The sequence below is a fragment of the Poecilia reticulata genome, chromosome 2 (genome assembly GCF_904066995.2).
Source record: "Poecilia reticulata chromosome 2, P_reticulata-male-v2, whole genome shotgun sequence".
Taxonomy (NCBI): domain Eukaryota; kingdom Metazoa; phylum Chordata; class Actinopteri; order Cyprinodontiformes; family Poeciliidae; genus Poecilia; species Poecilia reticulata.
In genome coordinates, this window is record NC_088831.1 from 16,239,942 (window position 1) to 16,266,671 (window position 26,730).

Here is a 26,730-nt window from a genome sequence, read left to right on the forward strand (position 1 = left end):
CACCTAAACACCCCCTCAGGGTTAAAAGTTGAATTTGGTAGGTCTTTCATCGAGCTCATTAACAGTCAAAGTCTAAACAGCTGTTATTAATTAAACTATATAGCAGGAACAGCCACAACAGATACAGTGGCTGTAAAAAGTATTCACCCCGTTGGACGTTTTAACCCTTTATTGCTTTCACAAAGCAATCATGCCAAACAATTTACAAAAACTCTTTAATATCAAAGGAAACTGATTTCTAAAAAAAAAGCCAATTAAGTAAAAATATTTAACTTGAAATAAGCAATTGGATAAATATTTACCCCTTTAAAGAGGCTGACCTAATTCAACAGAGGTCCAGCTGATTGGTCTCACCAGAGGCGCTCTCTGCCTGTTTGGCGCCCTGGGCAAACAACCCCAACCAGCTTCACCCCTGTGAAGCACGGTGGAGGCCGAATCATGCTGTGAGGATGTTTCTCAGCAGAATCCTGGAAGGTTTGTAAAGGTAGAAGGTGAAAAAATAAAATAAAATAAAATAAACTAGTCAAACAGACCTGGGTAAAAATGATTGTACCTGTAACTTTATATTTTTTGTGTGCAACTGCAATCAAACAATTTCTGTAAATATTACACATTCAAGAGAAAAAAACCTGATGCAAACAGACTCAGGAACTAAAAGACCTGAAGCTCAGGAACATGAATACAATCATTCATTATGCATTTAGAAACACGCTGCTGTGAATAGTTGACAACAGCTCTGATGCCGTAGAAGCTAAACCTGGGATCTGTGCCTCAGAGTGGCCTTTGGGTGCCCTGAGGAGGAAACGGCTGTGATGTGTTTGCTGTCTGCAGTGGCCCCTGAATTCCTGGTACCGCTGTCGGATGTGGCGTGTGCGTTTGGGGAGACAGTCGTCCTTTGCTGTAAAGTCTGTGGACGACCCAAACCCACAGTGACCGTGAAGGGCCCCGACCAGAACCCGGTCACCAGTAACAACCGCTTCACCATTGATATCAGGTAAAACACACCAGAGGTGAAAACAAAAAGCCTTTTTCAGCTTCATTCTTCTGCGTTTTTTTTTTGTTGTCTTTTTTTGCAACCTCTTCAACCGTTTTTTGTTTCTCTCCTTTCAAGGGACACTGGTGACATCCTGATGAAGATCTGCAACTTAATGCCTCAGGATACAGGGATCTACACCTGTGTTGCTGTTAATGATCACGGCTCTGCTTCTTCCTCTGCGTCTATTAAAGTTCAAGGTGCCTCTCTTGTTTTCCACCACGGGTTGTCCCCCGTCCTATGCTTCTGCTGCAGCTCCAATGCTTTTCTGTTTCATCGTTTTAAACCGAAGGTATCCCAGCAGCCCCAGGAAGGCCTCTGGCTCAGGAGGCGAGCAGCACCACGGTGCTGGTCCACTGGCCTCCTCCAGCTTCATCTGCTCACTGCGCCATCACCAGTTACGCTGTAGAGTACAGACAGGAAGGTCTGTGGAAACTGTTGAATCAAAAGATGCTCTTTGACGTTCCAAAAAGACTAAGTACGTACTTCTTCCTCTTCATTCCCCTTCCTCCCACCCACAGACTCGTTCCTGTGGCAGCAGGCGGCCAGCTGCAGGGAGGAGTGTGTCCAGATCGATAATCTTATTCCTGGAGGTCACTATCAATTCAGAGTTCGAGCCTCCAACCGCTGGGGGGTTGGCCCTCCATCACAACCCTCAAACATGGTCACACTGGGCAGCTGCAGTAAGGAGCACACACTCATACACTCCATTGTTTTTTTTTTTACTGATTTTGTATTGTTGCTGAACTGTGCTATACAAATAAACTTGATTGACTGATTGATTGATTGATTGATTGACTAACTTATTCATTCATTAGAATGCGCCATAGATTCATTCAAGATAAAGTGAATGTGAAAGTTCTCAATGAACTTTAGTCATGTTAAGTCTTAGAAAGTGTTAAAATCTGCAGTTTAACAACTGTGCAGATTTTAACTTGATCTAGCAGTAGCTGTTTCCATTGACCATATATTTGCACAAATTGAAGTTATGGAAACAAATGTGCTTAATAGAGGCACGACAATTTAAAAAAAACACAACAACATTTGTTCCTAATGTTTTTGTCCTCGGAGGTGGATTTTCAGCCGTATGCATCACTACTTTACTTTTTTTTTGCATCACACTACTCATGTGATCAGCAACCAGATGTTACCACAGGCAAAACAACAGGAAGTGGTAGGAGGATGATGTTTCTTAATTACTAATTGCGTGAACAAGTTTGTTCACATGTGGCTTTAATTGCCTTTCTTATTTCATGAAAGCAAAATTGTGTTTTTTTTCTATATTAACAGAATACCAAGAAACTTTTGCACATCTGGATTGGAAACATAACTAGAAAAGCAGCCCAAAACATGAGAAACATAACAGACCCTTTAGGATTTTATATTAGGTTTGATTCAACCTGCTGAAAAAATGCTGAATAAAAATAAACAAATAAATAAATACATTCATTAAATGTATTTATTTATTTATTTTTGCAATAAAATCTCGAAACAAAAAGCAATCTTTTAACCAGTCCACCCAGATGGGTTCAATAGGATTTCCAAAGTTTTCCACACAACATGACATGAAAATGTCGAGAATAAAATATGTTTCTGTTCAGACCCTCTTGTGTGTCTGCCTCTCTCTCCTGCTCAGCCTCTGGGTGCGATGGAACAGGGATTCATTGGAAAGAAAGTTTTGAGTCAGTCTTCACTGAGATCAGCGAGATTGGAAGGTAAAGCGTCGTGCCTCTCGTCGATCAGCCAGATAACATTCACTGGGAACCATTCTCAGAGTTTTAATGGCAGATCTCTACTTTTTCCACTAGGGGGCGCTTTTCAGTCGTGAGAAAATGTTTGAACAAATCAACAAAGAAAGAGGTAGGACACGACATGTGAGGATTTCTGTTATTTCGCTCTGCCTCTAGGCACAGTTGTTTTTGCTCAAAAGAATAACAATGATCTGATGTTTTATATTTTTGTGATAAGAAATATTTATCTCATTCATATAATCTTATCTTTAACAACTGTAACTCTGTGTGGGAAAGATCAGACATGTAACAACAGCTGGGGAAAAACTGGAGGCTGTCGTGTTTACAGGAGAACAAAAAAGAACCAATTCCCACCTGACATGATGTTTGAATGTGTTTGTTGTAACATAGATGAGTATGTCTCGTGTGCATTACTGGCATTGGAGTTGGATCTGGGGTGTGGGAGATATGATCTTGTTTTTATTATTTGTTCTATTATGTATTTTTTTAAGTCTTAATAGCTTTATAATATGTAGCATTCCATATTATTTGTTATAATTTTAGATTTGATCACAAATACCTTGAACTTTGTGAATTTACTATTTGTTTTACTTGTTTGAGTTTTTCTATATATTTTTGCTTCCTCTCATTTCTCCATCATTGCCTTTCCTCTCTTCCCGCATCATCTAAAATTTGCTACCAGGTGCTGTAAGGTTGAAAAAAAAAATGACACGAGTCTGTAATAGTTGGACATTTAACAAATGACTTGTGTGAGTTTTTGCCTGGACTTTCACCGTAAGCGTCTTTTCACTGAGAAACATTTTTTTCTTTCTGTCCAGGTTGCTGTTAAGTTTGTGAATAAGAAGATGCAGAAGAAAGAGCAGGTAGCTCATGAAGCAGACATCCTCCGACATGTCCAGAATCACCAGCTGGTGGCGCTGCTGGACACTTATGAGTCTCCTACCTCTCTGATGCTCGTCCTGGAGCTGTGAGTTTTGCGGCACTGTCCAGACAACACTAAAGTTGTTTTAAAAGTCACAGCTTTAGTATTCCGCTAAACACTCACTGTTTAGCAGAAATATTTTGTGGTTTTATGTTCATGTTGGGGCATCTTAGCTAAAATGGCATGTTTTTTGTCTGATATTGCATGTATAAGGCTAGAAGATGGACGTTTGCTTGAGTATCTCGTTGCCCACGATGAGCTGATGGAAGAGAAAGTAGCATTTTTTATCAGAGAAACTTTGGAGGCTCTCCAGCACCTTCATACCTGCAGAGTGGCACATCTGGATCTCAAGGTGATAACTTATAGTCTACAGTAAACAATAAAAAAAAAAGCTTTAATGTCATTTTGGGCTGATTGTTATCTCTCCCTGTTGCAGCCTGAGAACATCATGGTGGATCTTAGAGCTCCGGCTCCATCTGTCAAGCTCATCGACCTTGGTGACGCTGTCCAGCTCTCTGCTAGCCGCCGATATGTCCACCTCTTGCTCGGAAACCCAGAGTTTGCAGCCCCCGAGCTCATCCGAGGTATGCCGGTCTCTGTTTCGACAGACGTGTGGAGCATGGGCGTGCTGGCCTACGTGATGCTCAGTGGCGTATCCCCATTTCTGGATGAGTCACCAGAGGAAACATGTGTAAACATTTGCCGCCTGGACTTCTGCTTCCCGGATGAATACTTCCATCATGTAAGTCAGGCGGCCAGGGATTTTGTGTCTTCGGTGCTGCAGGAGGATCCCAGGAAGAGGCCTAGTGCCACTTCATGTTTACAACACCCGTGGGTGGGCCGGGGGGGCGCTCAAGGAGGGGAGTACTCCAAGACGCCCCTGGACAGGTCAAGGTTGGCCACATTCATCGATAGGAGAAGACAGTTACACGATGTCCGTCCCATCACCAATATCAAAGGTTTGGTGAGCAGCACTATGGGCAACACACTGTGATGGAGAGAACCATGAACAGTTAGTCCATCCGTGAACACCAACACTGAAATGTCTTTACTACTTTACTGTCTTATGGACTTATGAGTAAAAAACACTTTCCCATTTGGTCCAACTTACAACAATCTTCTTGAATCTGGACGGGTCACTATTTGTAAAACTATTTGTGGCTCAAAACAGTTATTTATTCCACAACTTGTTAGTTTATTTATTTTTTTTGTTTGTTTGCTTTAAAATACATCCACTATAACCCAAAGAAATCATCTCAGCCATGTAGAAAGAGATGAAAACACTCTGGAATCACTAAACAGGAGCCATCGCTTCTTAGCCACAATGTCCGTATTTACACCAAGATTTACAGGCTGTATTTATAGAAGAGAAGCTAAAGTTATTTTTCATGTAAATTGTTCACATCTTACAGAAAACTTTGACAAAGCCAACAAGCATCCTGCACTTTCATCCGTTTCTGTGGCAAAGACGTGAACAAAAACTACTGAAAAATGTAGTGGCATAATCTCACAATGAACAATTATTATATATCATTATATTAATCCAATTGGGTGAAATTTAGCAATAATAAATACATGTTTTTTGGGGGGGTTTCTTTGCATTATCTTGTTGATAGTTCCATTGATGACCCTTTTATATTTCCGTACTTTGCAGGCATTGGCAAATCATTATTACATTTCAAAGAGGTAATGTCACCATGCACCATGCACTTCCAGGGCCTTTGGAGGACAACTGGCCCACAGCATCACAGGTCCTCCACTATGCTTGAAGGGCATGATGTGCTTCTACATAGTCATTCTTTGCTTTATTGCAAACCTTTTTCTAGTGGCTTTGTCAAAAAGCTCCATCTTAGAGTCCTCGGATTAAATACAGGATTCCATTTAAAGTCCATATAGAGTTTCAACATGATTACGATGGACAAACGTCTTTCTGGCATAACTTCCAAATAGTGGCTGTTAAAAGAGTCTTGAGGTCCACAAGATCAATACCAACAATACATTTTAAATCCAAATTCAATATGGCAGTGAAAAGGAGAGGTCTTTTGGAGTCTGTGGTTTTCCTAAATGTTGCCACACAGTTTATCTAAAAGTTGAACAATGCCGAGCCTTAGCAGCTCTGTTGTTGGTGTGTAACACGTGTTCATCAGAGCACACTGTTGATCGAGGCAGAGCTCTTTATCCACCCTGCTGGGATGGAAGGCAGAGCTCATTGTCAAACATTACTTTTGGAAATGTTTTTGAATTCTTTAGATGTGCTTGTGTTGAATTTGTTTAAACTCGCCGTTTTAAATTTTTTTTTTAAATATTATTATTATTTTTTTTTGACAGAATGGATGTAAATGTTAACTGAGATCCAACCTCCAAACTTACTGCAGCCCAGATTTCTTCGGGCCCTCATACAGGCTCTATAATTCTTTGTGTTTGAATGATTAGAAGACGACTGGACCAGTGTTGTTTTCCTGTTGGATGGAACGTAATCACCACCTGGACTCTTTGTAAATGTCCCTTTTCTGTATTAAAGACTTATGAATCGATTTGAACAGACCGACCAATGTAACGCACATGAATATTTTGTAATAATTATTTAACTTGAATGAAAGCAGGTCCAGCAGAAACGCCGGATCTGTATTAGTAGAACCTGCTGTGATCCCCAATATAGGGAAAACCACACAACTACTACAGTTAGATTCACAGTTGATCCTTTTGTGCCAGTGTAAAACTGTACCTTCTAGTGTAGTTTTGAATGTGAAGGTCTTGTTCTGTTTGACACTGTGTAAAGATAACAGAGACCACTTGTTCTCCCAAACAGTCGATGCTCAGCTGCAGACATTGAGCCCTGAACTGCTGGAATTCACACTGATAATCACCAAAACTAATGCAGCAAAAGGAAACATGGCACCTCTGTCCGCATTACTGTTTAAGGAGACATTTGTGTAGTTTACAGAACAGCAAAACTATCAGGGATCATCTGCATATAAAACCACCTGGGATGTCTTTAAAATCAGATTGTAAACGTGTCTGTTTCAGGAAGTTAGTGTCTCAGTAATCCAGTAAACATGTAGAGAAGTGAACTCCATTGTACATTTCCAGCCTGACCCAGCCACTGTGGCAAACATCCTGCCTGGACTTGTGATGATGTCACTGCTTGGCCGATCTCGAAGACAGATGTTTACTTTTCCGCTCCAGTTTAATAATGAATGTATAAATTAGAGAATGTGTTCTGTAAGTATTGTGCCGTCATAGACCACTGTCCCCACATCAGCAGCCTTAGTTCAATGTGCTGCAGCTTATGGAGCAGCTGTAAGGTAACGACCATCAGAAGGTTGTGTTGGTAACTGTCTGTGTTTATTAGTGCAGCTGTAATAAAACCTGCTCAGGTTTCTGCAAACACTGGCAGATTTCAGCCAAATCTGTTTAGCACTGCTACTCACTCAGTAGAGCATCTACCGCTGATATAATATGATAATCTCCATTTTTTTTTTTAGTCACTGCCCAAAACAATCCAATGATATTGAAAGCATCAACAAAGGAAGCTCATGCCTATAGGTGATTTTTACCAGTGCCTGTCCTGCGTGTCTAAGATGTTTCTCCACTCCAGCACAGCTGATTTAAATAATTACATTAGCTCTTCAGCATGCTGTCAGCTGCTGCTGAAGCCTGTTAATCAGCCACTTCATTTGAGCCAGGTGTGCAGCGGCAGGGAAACGGCTAAACCCGAGGATTTAAAGAGCGCCGTAGTCCAGGGATGCAGTCAGCGAGAAAAGTCTTAGTTAAAAGAGAAGACACCTTTTGTCACGCCCCTCATGAAGTGTGTGGGCTTCACCAGAGTAGTGTTGATATAATACAACCAACTATTAATTTAAATAAATAAATCAACATCATAACGTGTCAAATATCCATAAGAAGGATGAGTTCCGTTTTTCCAACGAAACAAATTATAACAAACTAAAAGCAAGGAGATTCTGCTGTACTCAGATTAAAACTGATTGAAAATGTTGACAGTCAAACATAAAACAAAGATGCAGTGTTAGTTCTACTCTAGAAATAGCAAATAAAGATGAAAAATAAAGTTTTATGAAATTGTCCATTCAAAATATTATGTGACCGGTCTGACTTTGATGGTCAAAGGGAGAAACCAGGAGAGAGGTTTTATCTGTCTGGAGGTAAAACCTGTCTGGACACAATCTGGCTTTTCTGCCCCAGCAGCAGCTCTACTTCTGTCTGAAAAAAACAAAAAGTCAGGAAATTCTGGTTTCTGGCACAGCACTTTTGGACATGTTTATGGGTCTGTATTGTGGATTTGAAACCAGGTGAAGTCTAAGGCATAGAAGGAAATAAAAAAAAAATCTGCAGAGTTCTCAGACTAAATATAAACAAATTTAGAGAAGCAAGTGATGGAAACACAGTCTGACAAGGTGATCCATTTTGTTGAGCTGGAAAAAAACAGAACTTTCTGCCTATTTGGTTTCTTTTGTGTCAGATGTCAGCTGACAGTTTCTGGGGAAGGAGCCAATATGAAGTGCATATTAACCAATCAGAAGCAACGTTGGGATACAACAATGGGCACATCACATCAGACAGCCAATACATCTTGTTTTATTTTTTCTATCTTTATATAAAACAGAGGGACACACTGACCAATTTTTAAATTAACTGTTCATAGAGTATTTGTGATTAGTTATTGCGGCTATTGGTTGGTAGCGCAGAGTAATGCAGGTTATAGCTATTACCTTAATATAGGTATAAGGCATCAGCATTATCTTATGCCTACGTTAAGGTAATGAGAATATTCTAGGCGTAAAACGGAATGTTTGTAAAAAGAAAAAAAAGAAAGAAAAAAACATGTATTTAACTCACAATTGAATGACTGCCAAGCACTTTGCTGCAATCCATTAGTACCATTTTTTAATTCTGAAATCCAACAAACTATGATGAACCACATGCAGTAAAAGCATAAAATGTCATATTCATCTTCTAAATAGTACCAAAAAGACATCACAAAGGAACAACAACGACAAAAAAATCTGTAATAGGAACTTCAGGCAGAGCCAAGGAGCCGAAGTAGCTGCTCTTAGCAATGCTTTTACTCTACCGCATCAAAGTGCATTTACTACCCAATAAAATAGTAGAATGTTGTCTTATCAGCATGTATCTTTGATCACTTGAGGGTCACTAAAATAGGACCAGAAGGAGAAATAGGAAGAAAGAAACGGGGTCTGTTTTCCCTGAAATGACTGAAAGTGTTGGAGCTCTGGTTCTAGTAAAGTCCTGCAACACACTCATCTGCTCTAGAAGAGCCTGGGCCATTCCTCAGTCGTATATTGACACTTGGTGACTTGATGAGACAAAAGGTTAAACCCAGCCAAGAGTATTTTAGTGATTTTCAATAATCAACGTTCGGTAGATCAGCTTGTTTCCATGTTTCTTCTTTGTGTAAATCACAAAGAAAAACTGAATCGCTGCTCCAGACTTTTACTTTCAGTCACTTCTTAATTGGACCTGTTGACTAAACCTCAGCTGAACTTCTTTAGAAAACCGAACTAGAGACGACTCCACAATCCCACAATGCATCTTTCATGACTTGTTAACGCCATGCGGGACTGTACTGGCTGAGCTCTGTTAAATGCTGTGTTCATACTGAGCTTCGTGGAGAACCATGCAGATGCTTTATGCCGCGGTGTGATGCAGCATATTCTGTACAGGCTTCCTGCTGCAAACAACCTGCTGGTTTGTTACTCTTTATGAATAAACAACCTGCCTGTTTATATGTATTTATACATGTCTGCTGTATTTCATTGTATAAGTGGTGCTTTAAAACTGCTTGAATGGTTTCCCACCAGGTGGCACTATAACTCTTTACATCTTTGAGTTTTAAGTCAGCAATATCAAAAAAAAAAAAAAAAATAGATGAATGTGCTAATGTCAAGACTGTTTTTTAAAATCTTGGAAATACTTTCAGCTAAATTAATTGTCTCCATTTTAAGTTCAGAGTTAAAAAAATACAGAGAAGCAAAGCACAATTCAAGAGTTTTCTGTTCTTCTAGTTACCTAGTGGGGGTTCTGATTATTTGTAGCAGCAATATTACATTTGTATAACTTGTCTGAAAGTACAGTATGCTCTACAGTCTAATAAATAGTACATACACCATATTAAAATGGCAAGAATTCTGCTAAAATATAATAAAACCTGTTTCTACGTTCAGCCTTACATCTCCCCTGAAGTATACAAGCTACACCAATTCAAATGACACATCTACCTTTTTTTAGCAAGCTCATCTTGGGTTAGGTCCGTTAGAAACGCCCTTTCTTTCCGATTTACTAAACTCCACAATAACGAGAGAAAGAATGTCAGAGATGTATCCATTAATACCTTCATGATCAAAAGCTTGCAAACAGAAAGATTACCAAGGGAAAGTCCAGATGATGATCTTGTGGCTTTGAAAACCTCTACATCTGAATATCTTTTTATCTGAAATGTGCAGACTGACCCCAGAACAAAAGCCAAATACTTTTTTTTTTCTGGTGAAGACTTTGGTAAGACAATGCCATTGAAAGGTCACTCAGAGATGAGGAGGTTATTTCTCCAAAAGAAACGTAAAAAAAATAAATAAATCAGACTGCAGTTTAAAAATACAAACAAGGACAAGGACCTTGAACTCTGGATTCATGTTCTTTTTCCATCTCCCGTTTTTTGGTAGAAAAAAGGAGGCACTTGTAATGGAGTGGTTGTATCATGTTGTTGGGCTGTTTTGCTGCAGGAGGAAACATAAAACACATGACATCATGAGGAAAGAACGTGATGTGGAAATACTGAAGCAACACCTACAGACATAAGCCAGGAAGGTGAAGCTTGGGCACAGATTGCTCTTCCAAACAGACTTTAACCGTAAGCTTACAGCCAAAGTGGTTACAAAGCGATTTGAGGACAACAAAGTCACTGTTTTGGTGTGGCCATGACCTGAGGGATCGCACATTTACCAAGATGAGAGAAGTAAGAGGAATCAGACCAAAGCATTGTCTCATCAGCCAAACTCTGAGTCCTGCCTCTGCATCTTCCCCTCTGTCTTTTACTTGCACCTTTATTATTCCTTGCACTGTTAAAGTGATCTGGCAATATTTGTGTTCCTTTAAATCCCAAGTATTAAACACCATTTTAAGCTCAGTTAATTGCTGAAAGTAGTTTAAAAAGTTTGTATGTAAGGAAACCCAGCAGTTTGCATCTTACATACGGACAGGTATAAACAAAGAAACAGATGACCTGATGTAGGATTATTTTTGATGTTCATGAAAAAAAAAGATTATAGTTGGAGAGGGAGAACAATTAGCTTAGTCAAACAGAATGCCGGGTGTCATGGAAAACGTTATTATTCGTTCCTCATTCCTTTTTCATTTCAGATGATCTGAAATCATCAGCGGCTTTGACATTATTAAAATTATTCTCTATCAGGGATAGAGGATAATTTTAATAATGTCAAAGCAGCTTATCTGCCATTGAAAGTTTTAAAATGCATTTAGAGTTAAGTTAAATTGATTTAAATGTCCATCAGTGGACCTGAGGGTCTCGGGGTGTTGCAGCCATTATCACCATGCAGATGGCAAAATCTGAGTGAAACATGAGTCGTTGAAATATAGTTAGACATAAATATTGAATCCACATTGAAAGTGATATTGAAAGTGGTTGATCACTTACATGTTGAATCAATGTTAGGGTTTCAACCAGTGTTGTGGTCAAGACCACCTAACCCGAGACCAAGACAAGACTAAGACCAGAGCGTATCGAGACCGAGACAACACCAAGACTTTTAGGGTCCGAGACCAAGTCAAGACCAAGACCGAGGGAAGTCGAGACCAAGACCAGCGAGCGGCCAGCGCTAAATGACACGATACAATGTGAAATATGATCAAAATTGCTTCTCAAATTGATCTGAAAGATCCATAATCCCATAAAAACAACTAGATATTAAATACTTAATACATTTTACCAATATTAAATATTCCATCTCTGTGCTACAATCTGTGGTGATCTCGTGCCATCCCTAAAAAGATAACACCCTGGGTGTTTGCCCATTTTGCTCATGTCAGAAACCATCACTGTCTCCACCATTAAACATAACAATTCAGGCAATGCCCTGACGATAAATAACACTCAACTATGAACGCTGACTAAGGAGCAACAAGCAAGAAGTAACCAAGCACAAGGCGCTCACCGTGACTGTTTTCACCGTCTCTCCTGCTACATGAAACCAGGTAGTCTGACACCATGGCAGACATTACAGCTGCCACTTTGAACGAAAACAATCATAGAGCAATATGCATGCTCTGTGTACTCTTTCGTTCTTGTGTTTTATTTATTTGCTAACTAAAAAAATATCAATGTACATGATTAAATAAAATATTGATAGCTATTGCAGTGTACGCAGTAGCTATAATTACAAGAACAAAGAACGGCTCTCTGTGACACTCCAGTCCTATTTTCTAAGTAAAGAGCCGTTCAGAAGAATTGGACTGTTCCTGAATGTCACATCAGGAACAGTCCAATTTTGGTCACAGCGTTGTCCCACATATGCGACAAGTCAGTCAACACCTCCACACAATAATTAAGTGCAGTGAGTGACTTTTTTTTTTTATCACAAATGCTTATGTGTTTCTATACAGCTAGCTTTGCTAACATCACGTCAACGGAGCTTACCTTCTTTGAGATACTTGAGATAAAAAAGTTAGACCTAGTCCCCACCGTCTGTGAAAGCGAAGCGCTGCTGAGTTAGCTGTGGCCATCGGATTTCTTATGATTTATGCAGCGCTATTCTATTACTGACGATTAGACAGACATCTTCTAACGCTGAGAGAAAACCACTGCGCATGTCTTGGAGCCGCGCGCGAGTGAAAGGTGGGGAGGGTGAAGGGGAATAACAGAAACACGTAATTGCTTGGATTTTAATCGGTGCGTTTTGCGTCCACTGAAAACAAAGATGTTAACAAATAAACTTTACAGTATGCTGTACGTTTCGTGATATTTTCACAGTTGCGGTCTCGACTGGCCTTGAAATAAAATGCCGAGTCCTCAGCGTCCGAGACCGAGACAAGACTGAGACCAAATGCGGTCGACCTCGAGGACTACAACACTGGTTTCAACCATGACTGTCACTAACTCCAAACGCAAAGAGCCCAGTATTTATATTTGTCCCCTTTGTGCTCATGTCGCATGTACAAACTCCCAGATATGGGGGGATTTTACCCCATACCCAGACTGCTCCCTGTTCTGAACTCCTGCGCTAACTGCTTTCTGCTAATTCAACTCGGACCCCCAAAGTGAGCATGGAATCTGTTGTGGTAAAGGGATCAGAGTCAGGCTGCAGAGATGAATGAAAAATGAATGGAACTCAATTCAAAGTCTTTGTGAAGATAGAAAGACGTACAGTGTGTGTGTGTGTGTGTGTGTGTGTGTGTGTGTGTGTGTGTGCGTGTGTGGGTGTGCGTGTGTGTGTGTGTTTGCGTGTGTGTGCGTGTAAGTTCATGTATATGAGAGTACTTAATTTATCTTAGCAGATGCAACTCTGTTTTGATTTGCCAAAAAATGTCAATAAAAACAAACAATGGTCCGTAACACACACACACACACACACACATGCACACACACACACACCTGCTTGTAGATATGAGGAGACTGTTGACGATGACGAGGACATGCAATTACACAGCAGGGAGACTGTTTGATCAACATGTGCACACATGTTCCTTTCTTTAACCACATTCAGACTCTTGTTTGGCCGTACAAAGAGGAAGACATAAAACTCATCAACTAACATATTCATTGCATTTCTTCACCTGCCTCTGATCCACACATCATGTCTTAATTTTCTACAGGATTTAGTACTGAATGTTCAGTTAGTTATTTAGTTAGTTGTTGTCTTCTGGTAATTGATGACATTACATATCAATATTTCACAGTATTTTCACAAATAAAAAAGCAACACTGAGAACTGCAAACACACCACATCACATTGCAACTGTTAATGTTGGTTTCTTGAATTAATTGTGCTGAAACATATAAAAGCAACATCAGCATTCGTAAAGACGTCAGCTGTGTTTGCAGGTGTAACTTTACGCTGTTTTTAAAGCTGCTGCATTGTGCTGTTGCTCATAACATGTCCTTTATATCTGTGTCCTTTCTTGACAGGAAATTTTAAAAACCATGGTTGAAACCTTTCACTTGTAGTGCCTTGCCTAAGTACGTACTCCCTGAAAAATTGTCTGCCTAATTATATCCAATAGCCTCAGTGTATTTTGCAAGTTTTGCCTGACAGATCGAAACAAAGTAGAATAACAAAGTAGAAGGAAAATGAGATGTACTTGTTTACTCATTCCCTAAAGTTCATATTTTTGAAGAACTGGTTTTTGCTGCATTCACAGCAGCAATATTTTTCTGCTATATCTTTACCATCACTGCACATTGAGAGACATATTTGCCAAAGATCTAAAACTTAGAAGGAATGAAGTGTTTATAAAGAGTAATGTTTTAGTCCGATTCTCAGTTGCATCCAGTGAATGCATTAGTGAGCAACATTGTCATGCTTCGATTTTAACCTTTATATTGTAGCTTTGCCTAGATTGCCGCTGTCCTGCTTGAAGATGAATATCTACCCCAGTCTATCAGGTTTTCTTCTAGAGCTGCCCTGTGTGAACATCCACACTCCTATCAGCTCTGAGCAGCGTGCCTCTCAGATCTGACCGTCATAGTTTATTCAAAGAGGAGAGAGGAAGAGGATCACTAGGCAAACTACCTAGTGATCTAGATTAAGCAAAGCAGGGGGTGGGAGTAATAGAACCACGGACACATTACTTATAGTAATCAAGTTCCTGTTCAGTTAAATTTCAATGTTTCTGAGATTAAACTGGTTGAATTTAATGATGCAGATTTTCATCTGACATACATTATGTGCGCAGAAATACTGGGTAACTTACCTGCATGCACAAAGGATCTTTATGGTCTTCACTTCTTCTGAGAAGCTGCAGCAGGATCTTTTGAATACATGTCTTTTCCCTTCTTAGGCTGCTACCCCTGGATGTTTTTTTTTGTTTTTTTTTTACATATTTGCTAAAACTCACAGTATAAAATGAGACAGATAGTCTGTGGCAAAAAAAAAAGTGGCATTTTTACCATGTTCCTGTGATCCTGCAGCCACCTGCAGAAATGTTCCCCTTTCCAGGTCAGAGACAACCAATCAGAGCCAGGTTTTAATCAGGCTCATGTACACACTGCTCACACCTCTGACTGTAGAAGTTATCAACAGTATATCATGATTTTAAAGGGCTAGTAACATAGGACATGGGTTATAGAAGACATTAAAAGAGTGCATAACAATATGAGAACAAATAGATGGGGGTAAAGAGTGCATGAGAGCAACAGACAGACAAAATGTTATCCACGACTCCCAACTACGTCTAAGTATAAACCATCTATTAGGAGCCTCTCTACTGAATCCAAGTTAACACAAAAAAATGATGCGAAACCAAACACACATTTCTGACCTGCTTGAATCAAATATTATATCCACACTGTGTATCGCAGAGCAGTAAATAGAATTATGCTCACAGTAAAAAATGCAATGTTGAAGAAAAAGAGAAGCTGACAGCGACGCAAAGGAGATGAGTCTATAATGTAGAAACTTGCAGGAGACATGAGAAAATGAATAGCTTCACGGTCTGTGTGCAGTCTGTGACCCGGGGCAACATGCATTATATAGTATAGGATGAATTAAGCAATGCAATATTTATGTTGATGTATGCTCGCTCGAGAGCATACATCTACATAAGATGCCGGGAGTATTTTCAGTACATTTCTATCTAATCTTAAGTATGTTTCAGTTGGCAAATAGTGTGAGACAAACCTGCTTGTAGAATAAACCTACTACTGTGTAATACATCAGAGAGAAGCAAAGCAATCGCTGGTTTTAGTTTGAATAAATGTCAACAATATTTCTATTTTCTTCCTTTCCCATTCAGGTGTGTCAGTCTTCTCAGAGGTTAAACATCTGTGTCGTTCCTCAGGACACGGTTCTTTTCAACGACCACTAACAACATCCGCTCAACAAGCTCACCAGTAATGTAATGCTCACCATGGGACCCCAGGATCTTAGCACGATGCTCCAGAGGAGCACAACAAATGTTACGGTTAGACAGCGAGGAAATGCCATGGGGCGGGGTGACGAGGTGGCGGGTTGATGAGGTGACAGTCTTTATGAAACCACAAAAAAAAAAATGAAGAAAAAATTATAATAAAGTCTGACTCCTTAGAAAAAAGTATGTAGAAGGGTAGAATGATTTTTAATGTCTGATATATTACCAAATGTGAAAAGTGTGTTGTTGCTAAAACTGACTCAGTATGATAATCTAAAAATAACGTAGCTGTGCATTTTGCTGAAATCCCTATTCTAATGCCTCATGTACTTGTAGAAAATAGAAACTCTGCAAAACCTTTTGAAATCATGCTGATTCAGCAATACTGCAGCTGCAGCTGGTCTTTGCAGTTACAGCCAGAGGATCTTCTTGATGTTCCACATGCAACAACCATGAAGTCAGTCAAGGGTGACTTCTCTCCTTTAGTATGAGCTGCTATTCCACTCTGAACTACTTGTACTGGTAGAACTTGGGCCTCTCCCTTTAAAGCTGTTGCTCTAAACTGAAATCCCAATTTTCACTGTTTCGTCAAACAGTGTGAGTCCTGTCAATGAAACATATTGAAAGTAAAGTTTAGTCTGCGTTACTGTTATGGCAGTTTCCCAAGCTTTTACTTCAACATGTGGTGGGCTACCTGATAGGGTTTCTGGAGGCAGCAATTGACACCATGCTACCCGAGGCACTTTTCAACAGTGATGGGGTGATTTGAAATCCATTATATAGAAAATAAATTCTGCAATTCAAGCTGCCTCTGAAGACGGTAAGCGGACTGACAGTCGTCTCCACGCTGATTCCATGTCGCTGTTTCAAGTGAGTTATAAGGTTAGTTGTGCTTTCAGTGTATTGGACAGCAGCTTAACACATTTTCCAAATTGCGTTTGCATTATCAAGGTGTCTCTTGTAAAATCCTTAGTGTTGCCAAACATTAGATTTACAGTGTGGCGGTGAACGTATCGGTTCTGCTTGCTTCACCATGTTTGTCATTTGTTGTGGTCACGGACTTGCACCTACCCGTTTCTTCTTCTTGTGCCGTTGTTATCCGGTTGGCGGACCAACTAAAGCCCACACTTTTTTGCGGTCTACACAAAATGATGTTCAATCAATAATTTATTAGATTTTTTTCATTAATACTTGCAAACCTCTCTGCTCACATGCGAATCATTTTGTGCTCGTGCTTGGAACAAAAAAGTATACCGTCGCCTGGCAACCTCTCAGCGAATAGTATGAAAGTGTTATATTGGGTGCATTTGTTTCCTTCTAGTGGACGTGCAAGCGGAGATTTGATCCAAGCAGACATGTTTTTAGTGCAAAGAGAAAGGCTTGAGAAAACAGTGAATATTTGAAAGAGAGCAGAAGTTTTGAGTATAAGCATTACACGTTTTGAGAAGAAAGACACAAAATTCTGCTTTCAAACTAAAAATGTAAGCAAAAAAAAGTATTAAAAGTTTTGAGAACAAAATGCATGAAATTCTACTTTCAGACTGAAAATGTGTGCTCTTGAAATATGGCAGAAAAATTCCACCATAAACCAAGCCTTAAAGGTGTCCAACACATGCCATAGGATATTTGGAGGTGGGGCTCAAAGCCCCCACACCTTTAGGAGATGCTACTCTGCTACATGCTGTGCAAGAGTAAGAATTATGTTATTTGCTAATAACATAAAATAGCTGTTTTGCACTAATGTATCTTTTTATCAGAAGGAAATATACTGAGTCCAATGTACTGGGTCGCTGACCTGGAGAAAATGCGTTCTTGTGATTTAGTAAATTATCCTGGCTTGAAAAGTCATTCAGGAATTCATATTGGAAATATATGGAGTAACATTTGCAAAAACCAATTAAACAGTCAACTCTTGAAACGTTCCAGCTGTGGATGATTCCAGGAAACCTTCATTGGACTCTAAAATGAAGCAAGCCAAGAAACTTTTATCGATAAAGAACTGAGGACTGGTTGAGAACTCCACACATATACACAGCATACAGGCTCTAGTACAGGGGTGGGCAACTCCAGGCCTGGAGGGCCGGTCTCCTGCAAATAACGAAGTCGTTAGCAGGACTCTGGAGAACCTGACTGCCCTTAGGAGGTGAATCAGCTGTTGGATTCAAGTGTGTTGGACCAGGGAGACGTCTAAGAGTTGCAGGACACCGGCCCTCCAGGACCAGGATTGCCCACCCCTGCTCCAGTATAAATACGCTGTCCTTTGTAAGCCGTGTGAACTTGTGCAGAATGCAGGTGTGCCAAGAACCCTCCAATGATGGCCCGAAGAAAGCACATAAACTGATTCTGGTGTGGTGATTTGTTTTTGTTATTTGCTGCTGTTTCACTCCCAAACAATGGCTTACATCAGTGGTCCCCAAAGTCGGTCCCCGAGGGTCGGTATCCTGCATGTTTTAGTTCTCTCCCTGGTGGTAGAAACAACATTTTCAGACCTTCTAATGAGCCATCATTTAATCCAGGTGCGCTAACTATAAAAGCTTCAATGATACTTTGCTCCAGAGCTCATATTGATTGCTGGAACATTATCTCTGTGTTGTTATCTGTAGAAATGGGACATGTCTGTTAAAGATATGAGAACACAAAAAAGTTTAGTCAGCTTGTGCCAGTAAAGATAGTTTGCTGAAACATAATTCTACAGATTGCATTTGTTCTGCAATCAGTGGTGCCTTACACATGCACATCTTATATTGTGTCAGTAGTTGGAGGAACAATCTGATGTGTGGGTTGCTCTTTATTATTTTTAAATGTTAGCCACCAGGAGTGCTAGCGGTCATTGGGTGAGAGGCGGGGTACACACCGGTCAGGTCGTTAGTCGCACAAACAAGCACAGATTGGCAGCAATATGTTTTGTTCTTCCAAAAATGTCCACTGTCATTAACAGGCGTACTAAGCATGATTTAGTAGAGATAGCATTAGTAGAGATAACATTTACCTTTGTTTGTCTTGCAAGCAGGTCAGAAGAAGCATCTTTACATATTTATCTTCCTTTGTCTGAAAGGTTTTAATCCACGTGGATTCATGATGTTGTAAATGCTCTGTGACCACAATAAACAGTTTATCATTGCTAAGGAACTTGGGCACCAGCTTTTGGACAATGGATGGATGAATGTTGATTTTCTGGTGCCTTGGTTTCCTACTTGTATTGCAACAAAAAAAAAAAGTCAAGCATTACAACAGCTATGTTAATTCAAAAATTGTGACAGAGTATTTAAAATCTCACTGAGATCTTAGTATGAGAGCGATGACTGCGACAGTGACTACAGTCAGAGCCATGACGCAGGGCTGAAAGGAAGCAGAACAACTTTTTGTTGGTAGAGGAGATGAAAGGAAACGGAAAATATGTTGAAAGGAAAGTGGGATTAGAGCCGACACAAAGAGGGGGATGGAGAGATTAAATGAAAAGCTGATTGGAGGATATGAGGTAATGCATTATGACAAGTCAACAAAAGTAAGAGAAGCACATGTCTGGTTATTCATTAGTTGGAGTGATATTGAAACACACTTGAAAGACTCAGATGCTATCAGCCGTTAAAATAGGCCAGAAGTGAAGCAGCTTCTGTTTTTGTCCATTAACTCTGGCTTTTATGGTTTACAGAGGTCTGTTAAAGCTGGATGTTTGTGTTCTTTGGACAAAAGCAGACAGAAGAAGGGAGAGCGCTCCCTGCTCGTACACCAAGAGATGTCTTAGTAGTGTAAAAATATCCATGTAATGGATTGAGGTACAGGTGAGGGGAAAGGATGTTGTCCACTGTAGGTTAAAGGGGTGTGAATTTATCAAAAAGTCCAATTTCCTAGAGATGGACATACAACAGGTCTAGTCCATAAGGCACAGCACATCAGCACATCTTGTGAAAACAGGTTTTTGTAGCGAATCCTAACAGGCACCGGTAGCAGCATAAACTAAAACTGTACACGTCGGAAAGTGCGGCAGTTGACATTGCTGAGAGGAAACACTGGGACCAAGTTCTGCATTGACATTTTACAATTAATGTCTAATTTATATGTTTTTCATATAATTTAGACATTGATTTAGAGATAATAAAATGCTATTCGGCTTCAGAAAAAATAGCCCTCTTACTATCAATTCTTAAACTACAAATTAGACACAAATTATTGACATACAATAATTTTTGCAGTATTTACACTGTGCACAATGCAGAGGTAACACCCATTTCCTACTGAATTGACTCCCGCATAAGTTCCAGACTTCTTGTTTGGGGCCCACTGACAGGTTGTGCCATCCTCAGAGGTGAAGCATATCGGCCAAATTTTGTTATTCTGTTATTCCCTGAGTTCAGACGTTAATACAGTAACCCTTTCTGTTACTGATGAATCCTCAGCAGTAAAATAATTTGGTCATATAGAAACTATCTGAAGGCATCTGTACTATTTATAATGATTTCTATATTATTTTGCAACTAAACCATCCTCAAAGTTTTTTTTTGTTTGTTTGTTTTTACTGAGACTAGACATACACAAAAGATCATGTGGCTCTCTAAATTATGAATATGAATCCTTCTTCATGATGATGTTCATTGACGCTAATTAATTTCTTATTCAGTTATTTATCCTTCTCTAATTTAATCAAGTTATACTCTTTCAGTTCGATGATCCATCAGCTTCCTAAGCTCTCAATAGAAGCAACAGATGGAGTCTGCTCTTGAGATCAGTACACTTTGTGAGCTCAACCTACTTTGTTTTAATTAAATTGAAACGTCTACAAAATGAAAGGGCCTGTCAAACTGTCAGACTTTAAATCAATCTCTTCTTCATTATGATATTGGATTTTTTTTCTCTCTTTTCATTTAAATATGACATGTATTTATCTGAAGATGATCCCAGTACAGTCAATACATCTTACCCAGTTATTAACCGAAATGTGATTGTTTTCTTTTCTTACTTTCTTGGATCTGACTCTGTAAAGAGACGGCATAGGATGTAACCAACAGGGATGAGTTTTTCTTCTGTTGATAAAACAGTTATTGTTAATCAAATGTGATGAGAAACAGATGTGCTGTAGTAAAACCACCACTAACCTCATAAAAAATGAAAGTACTAAGACTGTTTTTATAGTTTTCACATTTCTAGACTTCTAGAATAAAACTGTAAAACTGGATTATCAGATATATATATCTGATAATCCAGATATATATATCTGGATTATATATTGCTTCTTAACAGAAACACACAACTGAATCATTGATTTATTTTTATTTAGTCATTGTAATAAAACTGTTGTAGGTTTCAACCTCATAAATGATCCGCACTCCAACTTTTGATTAAAATGATTTACGCTGAACTGCACACCGACGAGTTGACCACATCATTCCTACAGAAGGATGAAACTGATATCTTAGTGAAATATTAAGTACATTCCCAAAAGTCTAGATATGCGCAAAGTATGTAAAACCCTGAAATGTTAAGTTTGTGCATCTTCTTTTTACCATGACAAGATTTAGATTTCGTGGCCTTCAGTATTCAACTTTTCTGACCTAGACTACATTGCACACATGAATGTTTACAATGCTTTTACACTGCCTGTAAAAACACAATACATGTTTTTTTCTTTCTTTCTTGCTGAAAAGCTGGAATAAAACCACTCTGGACATCTGCTGTCTCCAGTGAGAGATATTTCTTCCTGTGACCGAGGGTTTCTATCAAATATTGATGCAGGCTGTCCAAAGATAGCCTTGTATGATATTAAAGCACCATGGTTGTTCAGTCAAAGCGAAAAGTGATGCTTATCAGTTCAGAGAGGAACAGCAGATCTGTCTTTTTTCTTTTTTCTGAGGTTTTGAACAAATTACTGTGCACAAAGCCTAATGGGGATAAAGGTGAGATGACCCTTCTTCTTTCAGCTACATTACTTTGAGAACATGCTGATGATGCAAAAAAAAAAAGCTTCTAAAAGCAAACAGCTTTGCATATTTTTATTTTTTTTTTAGTATTTAACTTTCAGTCAAATTTTATATATTAGATTTTGTAATCCAGATCTGAGTGACAGTGAGATCACAGAGTATGTCTGTAATCAGGAGCTCATCAGAGAGCGGTCATAAAAATGAACCTTAATAATTTACAGACAAGTTCATTCAGAGTTCTCCAGTCCACAACAAAGTGCTGAACTGTGTGTAACAGAACAAACACAAGTGAAAGATGTTTCTGTTGATGACTGAGGAGTCACTCTGTTTTTCACTGCAATATTTCATTGTCATTGGGACCTTTACTGATCCTAATAGCATAGTTCTCCACTGGGATCATCAGAAGCTTTTACAGCATGCCCCCCCTTTTCCTTTGTGACTAACAGAAATGCAGAGTGATCATTGTTCCTTGTTTTCTGACTGAATGGACTGATTGTAAATAAATATGGTGGATAGCCTGTGAAAACTGTGGGAATTTCTTAAAGACACAGGGGCCAATTTCAAGGCCTCTGTTTAAAACAGCTACACACATTACGTACAAATAACCTCCAGAAAAACATCTAAAAAAAGGTTTTAACACATATATTTACAGAAGGTGATTTTTTTTTTCATTTCTATTGTAAATTTTATACCAAAAAGCATATTGTGATATATTTTGTTATTGCTGCCCATCACAAAACATATTGCGATATGAATGTTAAGCCATATTGCACATCCCTAATACAAAATCAAATTTCTTTTAAGTTGTTTTGATATATGCAGCATTTTTATAACAACTGAAGGTGATAGTTTTTTTCACCGTGGCATGAAATGGAAAATACATAATGCACCATTCTGTTGCCTATAACAGCATTTCAAGAAACTTTTTTTATTGTTTCTTGAATAATTAAAAAAACAATTTAAAAAAAAAAGCGGCTAAAGCTCTGGTGTATGGTTACGGTAGTGCTATTCTTGTTCTATAAATGTATCCAGGCTTACATGTAAGTTCAGATCCTGTACGACTCCTCTAACCATTCATTTGATTTGTTTGAAATGAATGGTGATGATGTCATTACTGTCGGATAATCATACTCTGGCTCAGGCAGTTTCCTTAAAATGTTCAAGTCTCTGACTAGCTAAAAGTGGTACTAACTAAGAATTATTCATTAATGTGCATTAATGTGACCATTTTTCATCTGCTCAGTGCTGTTAGGTTCATCATGTTTTGTCATTGTTGGTGCTGACCAGATCCTGCTGCTTCACAGAGAGAAAGGAAGGTAAGGAGTGTGTGTGTGTGTGTGTGTGTGTGTGTGTGTGTGTGTGTGTGTGTGTGTGTGTGTGTGTGTGTGTGTGTGTGTGTGTGCGCGTGGGTGTGTGTGTGTGTGTGCGTGTGTGTGTGTGTGTGTGTGTGTGTGTGTGTGTGTGCGTGTGCGTGCATGTGTGTTAGGCCTGAATGGATGTGTGCCTCCTAAATGATGGCGAATTGGTTATCTTTAGATCAAAACTCCCGAGGGTGTTGTTGTGTGACCCTTCTAGTATCTTTCTCACAGTCAGCAGCCCTCCTACACACACACACGCACACGCGCACACACACGCACGCCCGTATACATAAACTCTCGCACTGTAAGCCAATTGGCTATTGAAGCATACAGTCCTTTGATATAAGAACTGGGTATAAAAACTTCCTGTCACACACATGCACTCTAACAAAAGGTAACTCCATGGTATTGGTAAGAGCACACACACACACACACACTCACACATGAGTGCTGTTGCTGTTACTTCCTCCCGCACTGCAGAAACAGACTTTCCCCTGCAGGCATGTGCAGTGAAGACTGAGCAGAAACCATTCATCTTCTGATTGACACTATCATGTAAACACAAGCTCCATCCATCTAGTCGGTGGTGTCAGGATACACACAGTTTCTAACACAAGGTAGGCAGTGGCTGATGTCCAATCACAAGGCTGTCTGCTTAGTCAGGTGAGTTTAAAAAACAGAAAATTCAATAAAAAATTATTCTTAAATTTCTACATCTAAATCTTAAATGTTTGACATTAAAAAATGTGAAGAAAAAGTACACATTTTTTAAGGGTTTTATTTTACGTGTCATTTTTGCACAACATATGTGCAACACATAAAAAAAAAAATTGAAAACATTCTACCACTTTGAGCAGTTTTGTTTCCCCTTAACACTTATTAGACATTCTGGCATTTAGAAAACCAAGCCAGAAGGCAACCAGGGGGCCATATTTTTCCTTTCTGCCTGGTAACACATCCTGAGGTGTGAAACATCACTGGGTGCTTTTAGTGGCTTTTTTGGATTCAGAATTGAGTACACAGTGCATAGGTCAGCACTTGCAGCCAGACTGGTTCAGAATGTTGTTTCTGAAAAATGCATTCACAACTCCGGGAAAGAGGTAAACTATGAGGCAGCAAGAGTTCAACATTCTCTGCTTTACGAGTCTGCCATTACATAAAAGGCGGTAAGCTTTGCCAAGGGGACGGATCCGTTCGTCTGTCACTGTGCCAAGCGTTTGGAGTTGTTGCTAAGACTGTGGGCGATCATGTTCAATGTGAAGCACACGGTGTTCACTGTTTCCCAAAAAAAACACGTGGAATGTTGATGCAAATGAACACAATGAACCTCTGCACCGTTGATGGTTTATTTTAAGAGGCTTGCACATCAACACGGCATCCGGATGAGGTTAAGTGTCTTAAGGTTAAGTGTCAGTGCGCTACACTGTTTAGGCCTGCAAGATTTTAGAAAATCATGCCATGATGACATTGTTTTGAGAATTCCATGTTTTCCCCACTTTACTCTTGTCTTTCATCTGATATTACGATGCTTCCAGCATCTGAGGCACCACTGTGTGTATCATTGCGTGACCCTGCAAACAGTCCATTCCTAGCACCTGGAATACAATAGCCAGATATTGCACAGCTCGTAAAATATTAAAATTGCACACTTTTTGATTGTTTTCATTTTTAACAAATTAGTTTGTTTTTCTATCATACACTTTAATGCAACTTTTAATGCAAATTTGTATTACAAGTGTCACCATTAACCAAATGACACTTCATGACAACATTCATGACTGACTGACAGTGTCATGTCAGTCTTGTGCACACGCCTTCAAATAAAGTGTTTCTGTTTCTCTTTTATACTTTACGGGATAGTTGTCTCGTTTGAGTTTTGAAATAATTTATCATTATCTTGCTTTATTCCATAAAACAAAGGTAGAATTTTAACACGGTTGTGAGCACTGTATTACCTTCTGATCTGTTTCCTCAGTAGTCTTCCAAAAGGAAGAGAAAAAACTGATTTCCTGTATGCTTACAATATTGTAGAAGTATTTATAGACTTTAAGTGATCACACATAATTTAGAGAAGCCCCAGGACAAATTCTCTTCTCTTCACCTCTTGCCCCCCCCTCTTTGCTTTCCCTCCCTCCCTTGCAGTGCACTCTCTACTCTCCTCCCATCCATCTCTCTGTTTTCCTCCATCTGTCTCTTTTGCACCAACCTGTTCTGCCTCCTGTCCTCTCTGTCTGTAGCCTCTATTTCTGACCCTCCCTGGCTCCTTCTGTCTGGCAGTCCAGACAGTAACACACTTGTGCTTTTATTAATTCATGCAAAAGTTGGCTCAACTCCGTAGGCAGGATTTTAGACAGCTCAACTTTGTTCTTAAAGAAGTGCTGGTGTCATAAAACATTACGAGTGACCTATTGACTCCCCCACCTGCCCTTATTTTAATACTCTTTAAGCAAGGTGTCAGAAATAGAACTTAGTCATTTTGTTAGTTTGGAGAACTCTGAGTGAAATGGTTGGTCACGCTACACATAGAAATAATTATTCATTGTGCTGTTTTGATATGTTTGACTTATTTCTGGGTTCTCTGCAGCTGTGTAGTGGGAACAGCAGAAAAGTCTCGACCTGCAAGCAGAGACACGGACCAACAACTGCTCTTAGGATGACACTGAACACAAGCTCATGTGAAGCCTTCAGTCCTGTCAGGATCAACATACAGTAGTTGTGTTAAAAAGTAGTTGTGACTTCGCAACACTGTTAAAAGCTCTTGTCTCAGCACTATGCATCTCTTTCAACATTTTGTGTATTTTTGACACTTGTTCTGTTCAGTTTATTTATAAAGAGCCAAGTCTCAAGGAACTTTACTACAAATGGTTATCCTAATATTTAAACAACAAAATCAACTTCAGTTTATTATTCAAACTGGTTAAAATGTTTTCTACCTACATAAACCCAACAGATTGCATCGGGTCAATTAACCTGCAACATTCACTCCTCCTAGGCGAACATGTGACGACAGTGGATGATTGCTTGCATTGTGTTGTTGGCATTGCATCGGTCCATCTTACTGAGTATGCACGTGATGACAGTGGACAGGAAAACTCTCCTATAACAGGAAGAAACCTCCAGCAGAACCAGAACCTGAGTGGATATATGCCAGGATGGACTGGAGACTAAGAAAGCAGAGTCAACATCTTGTTTGTGGCTTCGTCTATGATAGAAACACAGCAAAGTAGATATACTCTGAGCCAGTTTTTAAGCCAATGAAAGAGAGATCATAGTTATTCACAATAAAAGCTAAGTCAGTGTGTGTGTGTGTGTGTGTGTGTGTGTGTGTGTGTGTGTGTGTGTGTGTGTGTGTGTGTGTGTGTGTGTGTGTGTGTGTGTGTGTGTGTGTGTGTGTGTGTGTGTGCGTGGGTGTGTGTGTGTGTGTGTGTGTGCGTGGGTGTTTTGGGGTGATAGAGGTTAGCGATTTTACAACATGTTTGAATGAAACACAACTTTTTATGAACTATATGTGATGCAGCGAGAGCTCTGGTGGAGCCAGCTGAACGTTGTCAAAAAAACCAAAACAAAACAAACCATCAGCCTTCTACTACTTCCTGTTGTCTTCTTCTGCCAGTAGAAACATGTGGTTGTTGAT

General features: G+C 39.5%; 1 protein-coding gene across 2 annotated transcripts in view; it reads left to right on the forward strand.

Moving 5' to 3' along the window:
• The window catches only part of kalrna (kalirin RhoGEF kinase a), a 151,153-nt gene extending 141,676 nt beyond the window's left edge, over positions 1-9,477 (forward strand). For both annotated transcript variants that reach the window (XM_081598517.1, XM_008438392.3), the window contains 9 exons: positions 832-994; positions 1,112-1,233; positions 1,326-1,457; positions 1,555-1,716; positions 2,670-2,748; positions 2,842-2,893; positions 3,603-3,751; positions 3,920-4,058; positions 4,143-9,477. In XM_081598517.1, coding sequence (XP_081454643.1) covers positions 832-994; positions 1,112-1,233; positions 1,326-1,457; positions 1,555-1,716; positions 2,670-2,748; positions 2,842-2,893; positions 3,603-3,751; positions 3,920-4,058; positions 4,143-4,700 — 1,556 coding nt within the window. In that variant the 3' untranslated portion in view covers positions 4,701-9,477. The remainder of the gene's footprint in view (positions 1-831; positions 995-1,111; positions 1,234-1,325; positions 1,458-1,554; positions 1,717-2,669; positions 2,749-2,841; positions 2,894-3,602; positions 3,752-3,919; positions 4,059-4,142) is intronic.
• The last annotated feature ends 17,253 nt before the right edge of the window (positions 9,478-26,730 follow it).